General features: G+C 42.4%; 1 protein-coding gene across 9 annotated transcripts in view; it reads right to left on the bottom strand.

Annotated features, from left to right (window-relative positions):
- DUSP22 (dual specificity phosphatase 22) overlaps positions 1 to 20,607 on the bottom strand; it is an 89,774-nt gene that overhangs the window by 40,568 nt on the left and 28,599 nt on the right. The window contains exons 2-4 of one of the 9 annotated variants that reach the window (XM_023742022.1): positions 13,108 to 13,141; positions 12,098 to 12,243; positions 6,238 to 6,320 (exon numbers count right to left, since the gene is read on the bottom strand). In XM_023742022.1, the coding sequence (XP_023597790.1) occupies positions 6,238 to 6,320; positions 12,098 to 12,167 (153 nt within the window). In that variant the 5' untranslated portion in view covers positions 12,168 to 12,243; positions 13,108 to 13,141. Of the gene's footprint in view, positions 1 to 6,237; positions 6,321 to 11,468; positions 11,611 to 12,097; positions 12,244 to 13,107; positions 13,144 to 13,777; positions 14,396 to 20,607 lie in introns of those variants that run through there. The other 8 variants (XM_023742024.1, XM_023742025.1, XM_023742021.1 and 5 more) reach the window with 8 other exon arrangements.

The following is a 20,607-nucleotide window of genomic DNA, read 5'->3' as shown; positions in this document are numbered from 1 at the left end:
ATAAGGAGAGCCCTATTTAGCACAGGACAAACAGACACACATACTAATAATGCTCTGGCAAGGCCCTGATCATGGAAACACATAGGAGGCTTTTTCTGCTTTAAGTGTCTCATTATAGGTCTAGGTTTAATTCCTATTTGAAATAAGTATCAGTGGCTGGCAATGATTGTTTTCCTCTAATGCACTAGTATCATGTACTCCAAAGTGTTGGTATGGCTGGCAGGAAGGACCTGCCTCTGTAGTCAGAAGAGTTCGGGTTTCAGGCCTACCTCTCTACTTGCTGTGGGGTGTGAGCAAGTCACCTGAGCATATAACCATGTGACAGCAGTAGGGCCACACCAGCTGCCTTATCAGATTCCTAGAGTTCTTAGAGGATCACATGAGACCACAGTGGGAAGTAAGGTTACACCAGAGCCAGTCATATCTTGGTGCTTTTGTACCAGACTCCTATTGGCTGGAATGTCATGAACTGGATTTTCTGAATTCCTAGTCATTTCCAAAGACCCAGTCCAATGCCTTCTACTGCAAAAGCCTCCAGATGCATGCAGCAGACTCCTCCTCTGAGTCTCCACAGCCTCTGTTCCTACATGAGTTATAGAACTCAACCCGCCCTGAGCCAAAGCTCTTATCTCATTGGATTACAGTTATTGTTAATATTTATGAAATAACTATAATGCTTATTTATACACTAAGCATTTTGCCAGGGCAGATACTGGGATTAATTCACTTCTGTTATGTCTAGCATCTGTCCCTGGGTCTGGCACATAGTAGGAGCTCATGAAATGAATAAATCAATAACCCCTTGCCTTTAAGGGGAAGAACTGTCTGGACAAGGGATTCCACAGCATGAGGAGGGCACTTGCGGCAAATGAAACAAAACAAAAATATTACTAATTAAAAGAATAAAATCCCAATGGTATGGGAAAACAGGCACTTTTACACATTGCTAGCAAGAGCACAAACAGTATAACCCTTTCCAAAGCCAATTCAGCAATATTTACCAATTTAAAATGAATGTAGTCTTTGACAAAGAGATATCATTGCTAGGAATTTACCCTATGGATACGTTCACACAATTACACCAATAGGTAGATACAAAGAAGTTCACTGCAGTGTTATAAAAAGAAAAATACAGAAAAGGCTTAATGTTCATCAATAGAAGACTACTTAAATAAATTTTGATATCTCATATACTAGAATTTCGTGCAGTTGTAAAAAACTATATGTATGCGTGGAAAGATCTCTAAAGATCTTTCTTTAGTGAAAATAGTTACAGAACAGTTTCATAGTATAATTCATTTGCACAAAAAACAAATTTTACTTGGAAGGATACTTGAAAAACTGTAAACAGAGGTAGTGTCTCTGCAGAGCAGGATTGGGGGATATGAAGAAAAGAAATATACTCTTCATCCTATAGCTGGTGAGTGTCTTTTTATTGGGGAAAAAAAAAAAGTTAAATGAAAAGACCTGACCCTCTTTCCTCCCTTGTCCAAACCCAGCTCAGGAATATCTCAACATACACCTTAAATTTCACCATGTTACTACACTTAAACTAAGCCCATCCATGAGAAAGAAAAGATCTCACAATTCTAGCTGCAATTAACTTTGTTCCACTCCATTTGCCTCAAACTTCTTACTAAAAATAAAATAAAATCTCCCGGTTGTGGGAAAGAAAAAAAATGCACTGGACTCAGTCTTTCAAAGTGACTCACTCTAACAAAGTTTTTAATACCGGGAAGAGAGCATTCATCAAAAGGGTATGGCAAGGGAATGTCTGTGCGTGTGTACGCATAAAGGCGCGCACACAGTGTAAGCCTATTGAGCCACAAGACACCAGTTCTGCTGACAGTATCAGAAGGCCAGTCAGGCAGGAGAACACTGTGGCAGTGATGTGCTCTGGGAGGATCTCTGGCCTAGGGAAGAAGACCTCAGTTCCATTGAGCTACCCAGACCAGCTGTGGGGTCATGGGCAAGTCCATTTACCCCCTGAAACTCTCCTTGTCTACCCAAGGATGGAGTCTGGGTTTCTCTGTCACACAAACAGCAGTAGGTGTAGAGATGGAGGCAGAGCCTTGAGAATCTCAGATGTTCATTTAGGGCTGACTCTGGTGATTTTGGAGGTTCCCATGCTACTAGTACATTTCTAAGCGTCTTCAATCTGGAAGATGTACTCTTTAATGACTCTTCTGAAGAAACAGTCATCGGAGCCTTGAGTCTCTTTCCCTTGGCTGACCACAGAGCGCCATGGCCAGAAAGATAAACAACCCGTGCTCACCCACTGAGAAGCGCTGAAGACAACCGTGCCTCAATCAATGACCAGCAGCGAAGGCCTCAGTCCACTCTAGAGGCCTTAGAGCAGGGTCTGTCTCTTTCATCCTCCAACCAGGTTGCTAGGAAGAATAAAAGGCCTTGCTAATGCTATTTTGGGAAATCCCCTAAGAAAATCACCAATAATAGAGGGTCAGATCTAACCTAACTAAAATCAACCAAGACATGAGCTCCTTAAAGTCTTCCTAAGTAAACTCAATAAGTACATAATGACTAAAAATGCCTTTAGCGTATCTATCAGGCTTTTCTTAGAGGAGGTAGGTGTACTTTATAGTATTGCTAGTGGCCAGGTGTTGTAAATCATTATATCTAGAAAGGATGTTAACAGGTACAAAATCTGTATCATCTTCCATTCTACCTATAGCACATTCTCACAACAAAACAAATGAAATAATATCAAAAGGTGGCAATTGGTACTGATGTAGCCTCAGCTATTAGCAAGATCAGGTTTGGAGCTTTTTCTTTGACCCCTGCTGCCTCAGTTTACTAGCTGTAAGGTGCATGCCTCCAAACAAGCACTCACCCAGGAAACTCATCCTAGCCTCCAAGGGCAGCACACCCACTGCCTGCTGAATTTTCCAGAGGCCTCCTTAATCTGGGCCCCATGACCTACTTTCAGAAAGTACCACAGGATACTGGCAGGAGTGGGCTACTTGGCATGCACACACACCATCTGATCAGAGACTGATAAATCTGTGTCTTCATTGCAGAGCCTTTATCCTGCCGACACACTGTGACTCTTCAAGAGGGGCTTGTTGTTGTGTGCCTTCAAGTCAGTATCAATTCATATAGACCCCATGGGATAGAAGAAAACTGCCAGGTCTTCCTCCTGTGGAGCGTCTGGGTGGGTTTGAACTGCCAGCCCTTTGGTTAGCAGCCGAGTGCTTAGGCATTGTGCCACCAGGAATCCTTAAGAGGGGCCTGTTGTTGCTGTTGTTCTGTGCCAGTGAGTTGATTCCGACTCATACCAACCTTATAGGGCAGAGAAGAAATGCTCCATAGGGTTTCCTAGGCTGTAAATCTTTACTGGAGCAGATCGCCAGGTCTTTTCTCCCACAGAGCTGATAATGAGTTCGAACCACCAACCTTTCAGTTAGCAGCTGAGCACTTTAACCATTACGCCACCAGGGCTCCTTAAGAGGGTGCTAAAAACCAGTTGCCGTCAAGTCAATTCCAACTCATAGCGACCCTATAGGACAGAGTAGAACTGCCCCACAGGGTCTCCAAGGAATGTCTGGCGGATTCGAACTGCCGACCTTTTGGTGAGCAGCCATAGCAGTTAACCACTATGCTACGGTGCTAGGATGTGCTAAATTCCCTATACTTATTATTTTGCAAAGCATTGCATCCCAGAAACCACATTAAAACCACATTAAACAATAGAACTATCCTCTCTCACAGAGCCTCTGTCTCAACAAAAGCAGAACTAAAGATTCTAAAAGTCCTTGATAATTGACACTGAACACCACTCATTACAAGAAAAACTCTTTCCAGGTTTTATGCTGCTTTTAAACCCATTCAGATGTTTGTGGGAAATGACCCAAAGAAATACTACTAGACAGTGTCTAATACAAAACTACACAGCACCAAGGCTCACAGAACTCCCTGATGGATCCGGAAGCATTAAAATCTTAATTTTTGATAGTAACCACCTCCCCACTTCTGGCCCAGGCCCAGACTACTACAGTCCAGAGTAAGCTAGAAGCCATTCAATGACCATCCATGGTTTTGAAGATGTACAAAATGAAGTAAGCCCAGTTCTCCTCTCTCACCGTTTATCCCTCACTCTTAATTAAGGCCACCCATCAGGCTGAGAAGTAGGCCCTGTAGCTGTCTGGACCTGTGCACTATCTGCCCTCTCCTTGCTTTCTCCCCCCTACTTTCCTCCAAGGATCAGAACGAGCACAACATGGAGCTGCCCAAGAACAAAACCACCTATGTCCCTACCAACTCCAAACAAAGAATGTCCCAAGTCATGTTGGCCTGGATGAGCTCAGGGCTTCTGGAACTGGATTTGAAATGGAAGATGGAAAACTGCCTGCACACATCAACCAGTGGCTAAATAAAGGCTGACCCGCTGGGGCTCTATGGAATCTCCCCGTCCAGTAACATGATGTAGGTGCTTCAGGTAAAACAACTTTTGAGGCCCCAGTTTTTCCACTTGTGAAATCAAAAAGGCTACTGTTTCAAATTATTCATAGATTACTTGTGAAATTAAAAATGAATAAAATAAGATGAAAGGGACAATGCTAAACTATGCTATGATATAAAAGCAAGTCAATTAACTCTCTAGCCTTAGTTTCCCCATGTATAAAATGGGGTGGTTGGGCAGATAAGGGTTAGAGTGCTTTCATTTCCAAAACTTAAAAGATCTTGTATCTAGATGGAAGTTACAATTTGAACAGATTTAAGGTCCAGGTTCCTACATAACAATGTGTTAAGTTAAATGTAGTGTAAAGTAGCAAAGCAGCCTTGAAAATTGAAAGAACATGTTGTTGTTGGGTGCCTTCCAGTCCAATTTTGACTCATAGTGACCCCGTGTGACAGAGTAGAACTGCTCCATCGGGTTTCCTAGGCTGTGATCTTTCCAGGAGGTTGGCAGCCAAGTGCTTAACCGTTGCACCACCAGGGCTGCCCGGAAAGAACATACATGTAATTTATTTTAACAAAGAAAACCTCAAGCCTCATCTTGCGAATTAATAGGAAGTCAATCGTGACAAGCGTGTAGTTTAACGTATCATCTTTGCCATAGTTTGGCTATATTTTAAATATAAACTATTGTTGATAAATTAAAAAAACAGTCATTTTTAAAGGAACGGTTAAGCTCCTAGTAATGATATTTTTCAAATAAAATCGTGCTGCAACACAAATTATAGCACCTTAACAAAATACTGTGAGCTAAAACATCAGAAGGAAGTATTAACTCACTGATATGGAGAAATAAATTGATGTTTGTTCACCACCTACTATGCTCTGATACTACAAAGTTTAATAAAATCATTTATTACTCTATGTTCTCATTTGTTTAAGCTTGTTTTATATTAACTGAAATCTGGCAGCTCTAATGGCTAAAGAAAGCAGATAAATTTAAACTAAAAATGTATTACCTATTCTTAAATAATATGAATTTAAATGAAAACAGCTTGAACCAGGATTATTTCTTTCAGAACAAGTCACCCCTCCCTCTGCAACAACCCACCCTAAAGTAGAAAAACACATACGTATCACAAGCACATGTGCATTATTATCTAAAGAGGTGACTTGGACTCTGTTACGGCTAATAAACAGAAATAGATTTCACTCCTGGCCAACAGTTAAAAGCATCCATTGGGTTAAAATTCAAGATGTTTTTGGAATTAGTGTACAGGCAGACACATCCTGTTTACCCCCAAAACCTAACACACAACAACAGCTTCTACACTGATCCTCTCTATACCAGAGAAGCCATGGAAAATCTCAAGTGACACTTGACCTCTGATTTGTCTTTTATTCCTGAAAGCAAATGGTAGATAACTAAGTTTAAGTGGAAAAAAATCAGCCTGAATTATTTTGGATTCTAAAAGACATTATTTTGAAAGGAATGAAAATGAGTTTTAAATGCCCTTAAGATCCAGAGGGAAATGCAGCTTTGGCTTATTCTTTGGCATGTAGCCAAGAAAGCCAAGCTAGCAATGGAGATGGAGTATAATCAGGAAAATAACATGCCCTTCTGCCAGGCCAAAGACACAAATATGGCCTGAGCATAAAATTAATAACGCTAACAATCACAGGAACACACTGGTGTCCAAGAGAGTACGTTCACCTTCACTAATGTCATATTCACTCTCACTGAATACAAATGAAGAATTATAATTAAACCTAACACACACACACACACACATACACGCACACACCACAGCTCTCTCTTACCTCCAACATAGGCCTGGCACTATCATGGACTGACAGAATATGTGTCACCTTATTCTTACTCAATTGCTCTGCATCTCTGGCATCTGTCATAGAAGAAAGAAATTGGACATTTTAATATTCTCCGCAAGTTAATTACTCCTAAAATTTAGCTGGTAATAACACAAGGTGACTTGCATATTTCTTTCTTGAAACTTCATAATTGATAATGCCCAGAATAATCTAGATCTAGAGAATTCAGAGTTACTGTTTTATGTATTACACAAATAACTAAGTTTATTTCTTAACCGGCACATATTTGAATCCAAAGTGGCCACCTAAAACTCAAAATGTATTTAGATTAATAAACATTGTAATCATGATGGTTGCTGTTTAAAAGAAGTGAACTTAGAAAGTCATTTTGTTGTTGGCATTTGTAAACTGTGGACATTTAGGTTAGTCTTTTATATGAGACACATAACAATAAAGATGTTTAAAATGTTTTTGATTTAAAAAAAAAAAAAACGATCTCTCAATGACTAGTAATCTAAGTTAAAAGTAAACACAAAGACCCACTAACTACAGAACATATAGGAACCTGCCAGGTACTTCTTTACTCTGGTGTCAAAAGGAGGTACAGGTCTTCATGAGACAAGGTTACGGTTTATAACGTCCACATTTACTTTAGGACAAAAGTAAAAATGGGAAAATTTCTGGGAATTTCAATCAAAGCTGTCCATCCATTATCTGTTGGTTATCTGCATATAAAACTAAGGAGACACCAAAATTACATCACCCTCCAATTCTTCTACCTGCAGGGAGAAGACCCAGTGGCACCACCCTCCTGAACTTGAACTCTCAGAGTGTCAGCCCTCATACTCTGTCGTGGACTGGGACAAGCTTTGTAAAATGATACAGGGTAAAATGGATCCAAAGGCAAATGTGTAATTATCATGTTTCTAAAGAATATTTAATGACATGGGAAAATGCAGGGGGGGGAAAGCAGGTACAGAACTATAAGCTCAATTTGTAAAAACACATAAAACAAAACAAAATACTATAAAGACTTAGCCCAGACAGTAATAATCTTTGAGAGACAGATTACAAGTGCTTTTTATTTTCTTTATAGTTGTGTCTGTGTGTGTGTTCTACATGAGTGGTTCTAAAAGTTCAACTTGCCTATGAACTATTTGGGGTTTGTTAAAAAGGCAGATTTCTGAGCCTCAACTTAGTTGGAGGTCTCAGGCAGGGCTGATGAATCTGCATTTCTAACAACCCTCAATGATTACTGCAGAAACTAAAAACAACACTGTTTTAAACATTCTGCAATAAGCATGCACCACTCTTAAAGTCAGAAAAAAAATCTCCATAAAATGTTGGTTTTATTTTAAGCCTCTCTACATTGCTCCAGCCATCTCAAGCTTCCAGTTCAGATGTGCACAGTAGCCATTGGCAGCTTACACATGGGGGCACAATCCCAACCAGCCCCTGTCCTGCTCCCACCCCCAACTATCAGATAATGAGGATTCAGCAAGGCTGGCTTTGAATCAGGATCCCACAGGCACCAGTCTCCATATTCTCACCAAAATGCAATTTTCAAATCACCACCAGAATGCATTTTTTAGCCAGGTAATGAAACAAGCTAGAACTGGAACTTCAGGTACTTACAGAACCACCCAGACAGTATGGGGCAGGCAGACATAGAAGAGCCACCTGACACCCTAGGAAGGAGGCAAAGGTGAGCACAGTGCCCCCACTACACATCACACTCTGCCGAACAGGTTTCTCCTGATTCCAGTTCTGTCCAATGGCTTCAATTTTAGTAATCAATATTTGTTTAAATATACCTTTATAACACGGATTAACATAAAACCCGTGCTTTGGGAATAAAAATGTACAGCCTCCTATAGATCATTCAATGCCACAAATGAACCAATGGACTGTTAGACTCCAAAGAAAATGAATGTAACTACTGGATAATGCTCCTTTTCCTCCTGCGCTGCTTCCTATTGTATCCGAGCACCGTCTGCACAGTCGCACTACATTTGGGGTTATCCTTTCCCATAAAGCAAGGGCTACATCCATGTACTTGAGTGCACAAAAATGCTTAATTAATGCCACTTGATGATGACATCAGGCCTTTTATTTTTCATGACTTGAAACTATTAATCATTCTGGATTGCCACCTTCCAACCATGGGCACAATAATGAACCATCAATCAGAACTGCAAGGCTCGCCTGTGGCATCACCAACTTGACAGATGGATTGCAAAAACCTTTACAGTTCAAGCAGCCCTCCCTGGAAACAAAATCACAGGGGCACACTTAGCTCTTTGCTAAGAGTGGGGTCCACAGAGCAGCAGGATCGCCATCCACTGGGAGCGCATGAAAAATGCAGTCTCAGGCCCAGCCAGGCCTATACGTCAGGACCAGCACTGTAGCCAGCTCCCCAGATCTGTATGTAAAGCATCAAGTCCTGGGGAGCCTTTAGGGAATGGCCAAAGTGCTCTGACAGGCAGCCACTGGTGCTCTCCCCACTGTGGAGTTTCAATGCTATTTCAAAGCCAGAAAATTATTCATAGTCATTTGCAATCATAAACTCAACAAGTCAGTACTAATAAAACCACTAGGAAGAATGAAGGTTAGACTTCTTATAGAAAACCAAATCTAGGGGAACGCACATGGACCTGTGAACTAGTTATCTCAGGAGATGGGGTCACAGGAAGTTTTCACTCTCTTCTATCATGTTTGGATTTTTTCTTAGTTTTTAGTAAAGTGTCCACCTTACTTTTATAATCAGGAAAAGCAACGTTTTAAAAAATATTGTTAACAAAATTCAATATAAATGCATTAATGAGTAAATCCCTCACTGATAAAAACTGCTAACCATGTTCCTTTCCTCTCTCTACCGGCATCTCTCCTGGTCCTGGCACTCCTGCCCACTCCACCTCCCTTTACCTCCTAGGGCCCTACATAGCCTTCTGAAAACAGCAAATGTCTCTTTCATACATGCCGGGCACTAAAGTAGAAATCTCTGGTACTGTACTCCGTCCCTGGCTCAAAGGAAGACCCACCAGTTCCTGGTGAGGCCTCACTTCAGAAATGGGTGAGTCCGCTAGGAGATGCTCAAAGGGGAGGGTGACCACCTGAACGACCCAAAGCTATGCACTTCCTTAGGGAGAAGAATTAGCAGTCTAGTTCTCACAGCCATACAGAAGATGAGCAGAGGTAACCAGCCCTGAGGTGCAATACATGCCAGAGTGGCCACGAATAAACTAGCCAGGCAAAAGTTGAACAGAATTGCCTTTGCATAAAACTAACAAAAATACATTGGAAGAAATTAACGCTATCAACACAAGTGTTCTAGAAAAAAAGGCACTTGGCAGGAAAAGACCTTCTTTGGTGGTGCCTTTCAATCCCTCCCCCACTCAGAGTCTTCAGGATGAGGGAGGGGAAGGAGAAGCGGGTGAGTGGAGGGAGGGAGGTCTCTGTTAAAGAGACTCAACTCATTTGGCTCAGAACCTGCAACCCTCAAGTCATGCTCTGAGTCATCTCCCAAACAATATTTTATCTCCCAAGGTGAGAATGTGATGGGCAAGAGATTCCAATCTGTACTGCAGTTTTACTTCCCACTGAGAAATTACTGACTTCTAGAGTTATAATTGTTATAAATAACTTCTGGAGTTATGCATTAATTATTACTGAGTTCTACCTTCAAGCTGATTTCTACCTAGGCTGGGGCTGAACTGGGGAGGGGGCATTTGCCCATTCTTCACCACTAACCAAGTGGAGATGAAGGAAGCCAGGCTGTCTGGGTCAAGTCCTGGCTCTGACACTTACTGGGGCTGACCCAGGGTGAGTTTTCCAGTGCCTCATTTTGTCAGCTGTAAGTGGGCAAAACAGTAAGAGTACTCATCTTGAAGGGTTGCTGTAAGGATCAAATGCTATGAACGACTTAGAACAGTGCTTTCAGTTAGTGTCTGCTGTTGTCTTCACTGTCATTGTCATCATCATCACTATTGCCCAATCAAATCCAAGGCTGGTCCTAGGCCTCAACCCCTTTACCTCTGAATGTTTCTAAATTCACACTTCCTTCAGAGAGACTCGGAACTCTGCTCCACTCCACCTGACTTTCACCGTCTGCAACCAGGGCTCTTGGTCTAAGTTAAATGCAGTTCACCAGGCTAACCATGTTTCAGCAACCAGTGAGCTTGTTCTACTTACCTTGCAGGTACAGACCCCAACAACAATCACAATGCTTACACTGGTTTCCCACTTTCCTAGATTTTGTGGACATCTTCAAACAGTAAGGGCTTCCTCTCTCAGTGGACAGTCAATGTAGTGTGTGCTAAGCTTGGAGAAAGCAGCTGACCACTCCCCCTGGGCCTCCCTTCCACTCCCTGCCTCCCTCTTCAGCATCTCCAGTGCCAACCAGTAGAGCACATGCTTGCAGCAGGTTGGCCAGCAGAGGCTGGGCTGTTTGGGGGCTTTCTATAGGTGGGGCTATCCCCAGGTGTTGGAAAGCCATTCTTAATTCACTGCAAAGTTGTTGCAGAGTAACATGTAAAGGATGCCACTCAGAAGAATGAAGGAAGGGAAGAGGTAGGAAAGAAGGAAAGAAAAGAGATGGAAAGGGAGAAACAAAAGGAGAAGGGAGTGACTATCAACATTTCTTTATACATTTCTATATGGGTTATTGAGCTACAGTAAGCCTGTATTTTTCTATAATTAATAAAAAGACGAATGACTAAACGCAACACCATGCTCATTCCTTGACAACACTGGATTCACTCTCAGGTGAAAGTCATAGGCCTTTCTAAAAGAGGTCCAATTTCATAGTCGTCTCACATTTACTAAGTAACCTTTACCAGCAGACACCGCCACACACCAGACATGGTATGAGGGCTCTGTAAGCACTTATGGCATTGACAGACAAGCTGAGTCATGTGTGGCTCCCTCTTAGGAAGACACTGGCATTTGCTGCACACACTGTGTACCAGGCATAGAACTGCCCTGACAAAGTGCAATCCTCCCACCCTGTGAGGCTGTGTGAGGATCTTGTGCATAGGCTGTCATGTGTCGAAGGCCCAGTGGCTAGCAAGGGGCACAAACAAAATCCAGGGCAGGGCTGGTGGGCTATAGGGCCAAAGTCCCTCCACTCCCCAGGCACTTCCTGTCTTGTACCCACTCCCTAAGCTCTGCCCACCTGGGACAAAGTGAGAGCTACATCCAGCTCTCACAGCACCCAGACAAACCTGGGAATGAGTTGTGACCTCACAGGCACACCACAGAAGCAATACTTCCATCCCTCCCCGCATCCTGCTGACCCGCTGCACTGTCGCTTCTCTGTCTTCCACAGGCCTCACTCTGGTGAATGTCTGATATGTGCTCGATGAACTGAGGGGTGGACAAAAGATAAGAGCATATTAACACCAGAGGAATGGAAGCCACAGCAAAAAGTCACCTCTGTACACTGAGGGCATGTGGGCTGTTGTGGACCATAGTTAACAGTGAAACCCCAAACTGAGGGTCCGGGAGCTAAGTGAAGCTTCTGTGTGGACGGATATTCAGAACACAGACACAGATTTTATTATCAAGAGAGTTTTAAATATTTCCTTAAAGCTGGGCATGATGTCCTTTTAAGAGAAGTTAACACTCTAGGAGTAAAACCTAAACTCTTATATACTGTTGACAGAAGTATTGAGTTTCGCTGATTTGTTTACTAAAATTTTAAATTTGTGAACACTTTGATCTAGCAATTTTACTTTTAATAATGTTTCCTAAACTCTGTTCCCAAACATGAAAGTAGTTAATAATAACTCACTAAATAACCCCATAACGATATCTGCTGGTAATGTACTCCCACACCACCAGGCCTACCTACCATGAAGCCATGCTGATCTTTCAGAATTACACAGTTTACTAATTTGGTAACCCAGTGCTATCTTTAGCATGTTCTAGTAGCAATCAGCAGCTGTCAGCTCCCCGTGCTCAGTTCCCTCTATGGTCAATTAGGGCCCTAGGAGTCCACTGAGGAGAAGAGAAAGAAAAAAAAAAAAAACACACCATTCAGAGAAATTTTTACAATCAGAGCCTCACCTCAAAAATTTAAGCAACAGCCAGAAGACAGATGACAGAACACACTGTTGCAGATTCTGACTTGCTTGGGGAAAGGCGTGTCAGATGCTTGGCTCTACCTACCTGAACCCAGGTGGGGACTTGTTTTTGCAAGTTTCCTAGGTCCATTCCACTCCATTAAGTACACTCCAGCGCCGATGCTGAGGAACAAGTGTTTTCACTTACACAAAATCAAAACAATGCGCATTGCAGCGCAGGCGTGGGGCCGCCCTCACAGCTGGGGTGGGCCTGCTCACTGCCCACAGGGCCAAGCCCAGGAGTCTGCGCCACGTCCTTAACTACAGAGCACACTGAGATGAAGTATTAAAATAAAGCCAACAGCTGACAGCAAACTGATAAATACTGAACACACTGCAGGGAAACGTATACAAAAAGTTGTCAGCACAAGGTGAGCATCATCTGCCAGAGGTGAAATGTCCACTTATTTGGCCTGGGTGATTAAAGTTTTCTGAAAGTCTAGTAGCAATAACTAGAAAACAAGAGAGACCGAAGATGATAAACAATTCCACACTGCCAAATGTGTCCTTGGCCCTCATTGTCCGGGCAGGTGTGCAGGGAGGGCAAGGGCAAGGTCTGACCAGGAGAGTGGGAACCACCCTTCCTAGCCCTCACCATCACCAATCCTCAGTCCAGGCACTGGAGGACGAGGAGGGCCTGGCCTGATGGGGGTCCACATCCAGACACGCACCCGAGTCTGCACCAGGTTGCCAATCATGCACAGAGGTCGTAAGGTGACTCTTTAAAGCCTAGACTCACCTTTGAAGTTGCCGATGTACAGGCCGGGCAGGATCTAGAAGAGACATGAGATATGAATGTTTGCAGAGCCAAAGCTGACATTGGTTCATGTGCCTAAAGGCCAGGATGTCCCAGGTCTGTCTGCCTGCCACACCCACCTCCCCATCGCCTCCCTGTTTCCAGGACCCCTGTGCACCCACACACTCTGGGGGGGGCTGCACATTCGTGCCACTGCTCATCGAGCTTTGGGGGTTCAGACTACCCATAGCACACCCTCCTGGCCCCATCTGCTCCAGGGGCAGTTACGCCTTGTTCTTCCACTCCCACAGAAAAACGGACCATGGCATGCACTGGCATGCTTCAAGCAGTGGACCTCTTCAAGCATATCTGGACGACCAGTTGTCTTGCTAAAAATTGATGGCATGAGAAAATGGCACTTCAGAAGGATTCTGTGGTGGCAAATTTCAGAGCCACCTTCCAAAAGCAAGGGACAAGTTGAGGGCCCACAGAATTTATAGACCACACTAGGACCCTCTGAGAGCAGAAGGGGCACTATTCGTTAATTCCTCAGACCGCAGGCAGGAGTCAGAGGACTGGGTACACAGTGTGTGACCACCCCAGCTGGCCCAGACCCCATGGGAACAAAAGTAACTCCAAGAGTGCACCAGGGCACCACGAGGCCAGGCCATACCAGCTCTGTGACTAGGAACATGGGAGATGGTATCTGGAAGAAAAACAGCATCACTGCTAAAATTCTTGAGTCTTTCTCCTGGGAGGAAGGGTAGTGTAGTACTTTGTCATTTCTGCTTTAAACCATTAGAATAAGGCATGCTTATTGTGGACAGAGATCAAACCAGTGCTCTGCAGCAGCTCTTGGCGGCATAGAGCTTTCTCGCGTGTGATCTCCAGTTGCCAGGATCTCTCCATCTTCATGAGAATGCTATAGTTGACACTGAAGGTGCAATCATCACGTGGCTGCTGTGGCTGACAGGGACTGCGATGGATTCAGACTCATACAAGTGGCCAGTATAATGGGCTACAACATAGGCATATGTGTCCACCCAAGACACCGTCAGGTAGGTGAGCATTGGCTGAGCACTCAGGACATAGCAGCAACCATAAGGGTCTGGCTCCACACTTGCAGAACTTTGCCGAGGGAATGTGGAGGTCAGGAGTGCTCTAGGCACAGTCAACAGAGGCCCAACAACTCTGGAACCAAAATAAGACTGCCCAAGGCCCTGATGTGAAGAATAGTGGACCAGCCTTAAAAGCTTGCAAGTGGTCATCCAAGGCACAACAAATGGTCTCCATTCTCCTGGAGCAACAGAGAAAGATGGAGAGTCAGCAACAGGAGGAGGATATAGAATGTGTGGCTAACTGCCTCATGAACAACTGCCTCCTTTGCCATGAGACCAGAACTGGATGGTGCCCAGCTATCATCTATGGAAGAATCCTGATCAAAAAGGGGAAAAATGTAGAACAGAATTTCAAATTCTCATGGACCCCAGACTTTCTGGAGCCATGGAGGCTGGATGAACCCCTGAAAACTACCACCCTGAGACAGTATTTAAGTCTTAAACCAAAAACCTCCCCTGAAGCCTTCTTAAAACCAAAAAACAGTTTAGCTTAACAAGTAAAAAATGTCTGTCTCTTTTAGTAACTATTTACATGGGATCAAACTGACTACAACATGAAAGATCAGATAGGAAACTTAGAGGTAATGAGTTTATGTTAATGGAGGAGGAACAACTCAGAAAATGAGGGTGAGAATGGTTGCACAACTCAAAGAATGGGTACAATGTCACTGAATTGTACACGTAGAAACTGTTGAATTAGTGTATGTTTTGCTGTGTATATTCTCAACAATAACAACAAAATAAATAAGTGGACCAGGGAAAGAGGAAAGCAGGTTGGTGGGAAGGACAAGGCTGCAGAAGGCAGTCAGGAAGGAGAGGTGCAGTGGGCTACAGACAGAGTAAGAGGTGGGAGAGGGGAGCAGACAAGGCTGCAAAGGAACTCCAGCCTGCGAGGCAGACTCTGACTTGATTTCTGCAGCCTGGACACAATTGTGTACCTGGACTGGGTACACACTGTGTGACAATCCCAGCTGGCCCAGACTCCATGGGAACAAAAATAACTGCAAGAGGGCATCAGGGCGCCATGAGGCCAGGCCACACAAGCTCTCAGGGCTCAAGGTTAGGTGCCATGAAATGCAGCTAAGGTGCTTATAATGTGTGGAGCTGTTAAAAAGGAGATCTTGATATACTTCCTGGAAGATGGTGGCATGAGTGGTTCTACGCTGCTGTCTCCCCACACTATTCCCAAAGTGAACATCTTTGTCATCTAGTACTGCTATAACAGAAATACCACAAGTGGATGGCTTTAACAAAGAGAAGTTTATTCTCTCACAGTCCAGTAGGCTACAAATCCAAATTCAGGGCGTCAGCTTCAGGAGAAGGCTTTCTCCCTCTGTCAGCTCTGGAGGAAGGTCCTCCTGATGCATCAGTCTTCCTTTGATCTGGGAGCATCTCAGCACAGGAACCTCAGGACGCGCTCTGCTCCCGGTACTGCCTTCTTGGTGGTATGAGGTTCCCATGTGTCTCTGCTCACTTCTCTCTTTTATATCTCAAAAGAGACTGGCTTAAGACACTATCCAGTCTTGTATACCTCATCAGGATAACTGCCGCTAATCCATCTTATTAGATCACAGTGATTGAATTTACAACACATAAGGAAATGACATCAGATTACAAAACGGATGCAATTATACAATACTGGGAATCACAACCCAGCCAAGCTGACAGATATTTTTTGGGACATAATTCAATCCATGACAGTAAACAATTGAAAAATTAGTAGAAATGGCTTGTAAGATTTCTAAAAAGTAATCAGAGAGTTGTAGCATCTAGAGAACATTAAATCAAGGAAAAGGCAATTTTAAAACACAGGAAGTCCTTGACTTACGGGACTTGGTGTATGTTCCAATGGCTCCGTCATAAATCAGTTCTGACATAAGTTGAATACCTCATTTTTATTTTTAGTTTTCATTATTGCCTTTTATTATCAGTTATCTTTATAAATCCAATCTTTGTCTTTGGGGGTTGCAAACATTACATATAAATTTACAGATATACTTTAATGCATACATACATAAAAAAATACACAAATTATAAAAATTTATTCCGATGATGAAGAAGAGTTTGATGACATTGGTATTTTGTCAGCTGAGGTAATAACTCCACTTATGGAAAGTTCTGGACCATCTGGATTATCCCTGGGAATGGGGATGGGGTGTCTAGTCAGAAAATGAGAGCTATCTGTATGATCCTTTTCTTTTTTTCTTTATATAGTTTGTGGTAACATCATACTGCTTCCCAAATCTATCAACTTTAGCAAAGTGATCAGGGTTTGGGTCCATGTTTTGAAGCAACTGAAGTCCCTGATTTAATTTAGAAAACTAAATCTATACGGCAGTGTTTTGAACAGTAAATCATAAAACTGAACATCTTCGAGTGAACATCTGAGAATAACATCAGTAAATTATGCACTGCAACACTGTATGCAGTACATATTACTAACAATAAAATGTACAAAAAAAACTCCAAAAATGGGACAGTCGTTAAGTGTGATTCGTTGTAACTTGAATACATTGTTTAAGTTGGTGTGGTGTGATGGATTGCTTTTGTGTGGCCTTTCTAGCCAGGATCTTGTAACTCCCACCCAAGTAATTGGGTGGTACTGTATAAATAAGACAACTGTGGCCCACCAAGGGGATTGGTCAGTTTTGCCTTAAAAGAGAGCCAATTCCAGAGCAGAGAGAGGATCCCACCACCACCAAAGAAGAACAGCCAGGAGTGGAGAGCACGTCCTTTGGAACTGAGATTCCTGCGCTGAGAAGCTCCTGGAACCAGGAGAGAAAGAGAGAGACAGAGAGAGAGAGCTCAAAAAGTGGTGGCAGAGAAACGACGACAGAAGACTGCGTGGTGGGCCTTCCGGCCCACAGAGCAAGAAAGCTGAATGCACTTGGGCAGGAGGCTTGCTGGCGGAGTAGAATGCCTTTGGGCACTTACTGACAGAGCTAAAAGAGCTTTGTAACACATGCCCAAGGAGGGCAGAGGCTGAGGGCCACAGAAGCGTGCCTGCGAGCACAGCTGGGAAGAGGCTGTTCTGATGAAAGAACTGTACCCTGAGCGTTCCTGAACTTGAATTATAACGTGTTACTTCCCCAGTACACCCCATAATCATGAGTACTATCTGTGAATGTGGCCATTGCAATCAATTATCGAACCCAGCAGAGAAGTATAGAGTTCCGTGGGAGGGATAGTTGGTGTCAGAACTGGTAAGATGGTGGAGAGAGGAGGCATGTCTGATGTCTGCCTCATAGGAATCGGGCTTGGGCTATTAATCTTGATTCTCCTCCCCTTTGTGAAGTTAGAGGAGGTCAAACATTGCCCCCTCGCCATTTTTACAGTCAAGGACTACCTGTACTGCCTTTGCTATATCCCATTAAGTATTGGTATGTTGTGCTGTCATTTTCATTTGACGCTAAGACGTTTGTTATTTCTCTTTCGAGTTCTTCCTTGGCCCACTGGTAGTTGTTGTGGATTGACTTGTGTCCCCCAAAAATACGTGTCAACTTGACTGGGCCATAATTCCCAGTATTATGTGGCTGTCCTCCATTTTGTGATCTCATGTAATTATCCTATGTGTTTAAATTCTAACCTCTGTGATGTTAATGAGGCAAGATCAGAAGCAGTTATGTTAATGAGGCAGGACACAATCTATAGGATTAGGTTGTATCTTGAATCGCTCTCTTTTGAGATATGAAAGAGAGAAGCAAGCAGAAAAAAGAGGGACCTCCTACCACCAAGAACAAATAGCTCGGAGCAAAGCACATCCTTTGGACCCGAGGTCCCTGCGCTGAGAAACTCCTAGACCCAGGAGAAGACTGATGCCAAGACCTTCCCCTAGAGCCAGAGAGAAAGCCTTCCCCTGGAGCTGGTGCCCTGAATTTGGACTGTGAGAGGATAAATTTCTGTTTGTTAAAGCCATCCACTTGTGGTGTTTCTGTTATAGCAGCACTAGATAACTAAGTTAGTAGTTTAATAGCGTGCTGTTTAATTTCCATATATTGTACCTTTTACAATTTTTTCTTCTTTTCTTGATTTCTAGCTTCACTCCATTGTGATCAGAGAAAATACTTTGTATGATTTCAATCTTTTAAAATTTACCAAGACTTGCTTTTTGACCTAACATGAGGCCTGTCCTGGAAAATGATTCATGTGCACTGGAGTAGAGTGTATACTGGGCTGTTGTTGGGTGAAGTGTTCTATATATGTCTGTTAACAAGACCCTATTTTCTGTATTGAAATTTTTTTTTTTTGATTCCATGTGTTTTCACTAATGGAAGCACACAGAGTCATGGAGTGTGTTTAAAGTTTTGGTTGGTAATATGGATTTTGAGAAATATTCTTTGGGAATAGATGGGCACACAGACCTCAAGGAGTTCTCAGGCACCAGGATTAGTGGGTGCCCATCTGTCCCACCAGTCATGGGTGACAGAATGTATTGTGACACACACACACACACACAAAAACAAACCAAACCCATCAAGATTTTCTAACTATCACAAAGCATAAATATGCTTACAAGGCTTATCTAGCTGTACAAAAGCCAAGAGACAAATTTTTTACCCAGTTACACTTCCTGGATGCACTACCTTACATTTAACATTTCTTTTGTCTTTCACCATTACACAAGTCCCCACTGGAGGGCAGCAAATACTTCTAGTGGGAAAAGTAGAGTCCCAAGAAACCTGAGAGCCAGAGAAAGTGGGTGGGATACCATATATCCCACAGGTTATGAAAGGGTTATGCCAAGTTGTTTTATAGTTGGTGTATAGTGACAAAATGTCAATGTCGTCTAACTCTTCTTCATTGTCGGAGTAAATTTTTATGATTTGTATATTTTTTAAATGCATGTATGTATATCTTTTAACATATATCTTTAAGTTTATATGTAATGTTTCCAACCCCTAATGGCAAACAAAGATGGGATTTATAAAGATACTGATAACAAAGGCAATAATAATGAAAACAAATGAGGTATTCGGCTTACACCAGAACTGACATTGGGACAGAACCCCGTTGTAAGTCAGGGACTACCTATATACTCAGAGTTAAACAGCAACGAATGCCTACATGAAAAAAAAAGAAAGGTCTCAAATCAACAGCCTAACTCTACAATTAGAGAAAGTAGAAAGAAAAGAGAAAACTACGCCTAAACCTACCAGAAGAAAGGAAATAACAAAGATCGGAGCAGAAATAAATAAAATTGAAAACAGAAAAATGCTAGCGAGAATCAACAAAACCAGAACTTGGTTCTTTGAAAACATCAATAAAATTGAACAACCTTTAGCTAGACTGAGAAAGAAGAAGTGAAAAGATGCAAATAATGAAAATAAGAAATGAAAGAGGAGGCATTACAACTGACTCAACAGAAATAAAGAGAATTATGACAGACTATTATGAACAACTGTATGGCAATAAACTAGATACTCCACATGAAATGAAAAATTATTAGGAGCACAGAACCTCTCCAAACTGTCTCAAGAGGAAAAGAGAAAGTCTCTAGAAATCTATAACAAGTAAAGAGACTGGATGAGTGATCAAAAACCTCCCCAAAACAAAAGTTCTGGACCAGATGGCTTCACTAGGGAATTCTACAACACATTCAAAAGAAGTATTGTCACTAATCTTGTTTAAACTCTTCCAAAGATAGAGAAGGAAGGATTACTACCTAATTCATTCTATGAAGCAACATAATACTGATATCAAAACCATACAAAGACATCACGAGAAAACTATAAGCAAACATCTCTTATGAATATACATGCAAAACTCCTGAACAAAACACAAGCAAACAGAATCCAAAAGCATATTAACAGTCATACACCATGACCAAGTGGAATTTATTCCAGAAATGCAGGAACAGTTCAGCATCAGAAAATCCACCAACATAATACACCACATTAACAGAACAAAAGATAAAAACCACATGATCATTCCTACGGATACAGAAAAAGCATAAACTCCAATACTCTTCTTTGATGATAACCCTCAAGAAGACTGGAATAGAAGAGAAATTCCTCAGTATGATTCAGGGCATATAAGAAAACTCAACACCCAACATTACAATATTTTTACACAAATAATTCACACCTTCTAAGTTTATTTGCCAACTGTTCCCTCCTTCCTCAAGATATTTTTGTAAGTGTGCTATGCTAAAAATTTTTTTTTTTTACAGCAACAAGTGAAAAAAACAAAACAAAACTGGCATAGCAATGCTTACAAAGATAACTTGAGGGGGGAGGGAGCAGTTGGCAAACAAACTTAGAAGGCATGCATTATTTGCATAAAAACACAGTATACTTAATGGACAAATGCTGAGAGCTTTCCCTTTGAAATTAGGAACAAGACAAGGGTGTCCACTCTCACCACTTCTATTCAATATTGTATTAGA

The sequence above is a fragment of the Trichechus manatus genome, unplaced genomic scaffold (assembly GCF_000243295.1).
Source record: "Trichechus manatus latirostris isolate Lorelei unplaced genomic scaffold, TriManLat1.0 scaffold00198, whole genome shotgun sequence".
Classification (NCBI taxonomy): domain Eukaryota; kingdom Metazoa; phylum Chordata; class Mammalia; order Sirenia; family Trichechidae; genus Trichechus; species Trichechus manatus.
Note: the sequence above shows the minus strand (reverse complement) of the source record. Positions and strands in the feature narration are given on the sequence as shown.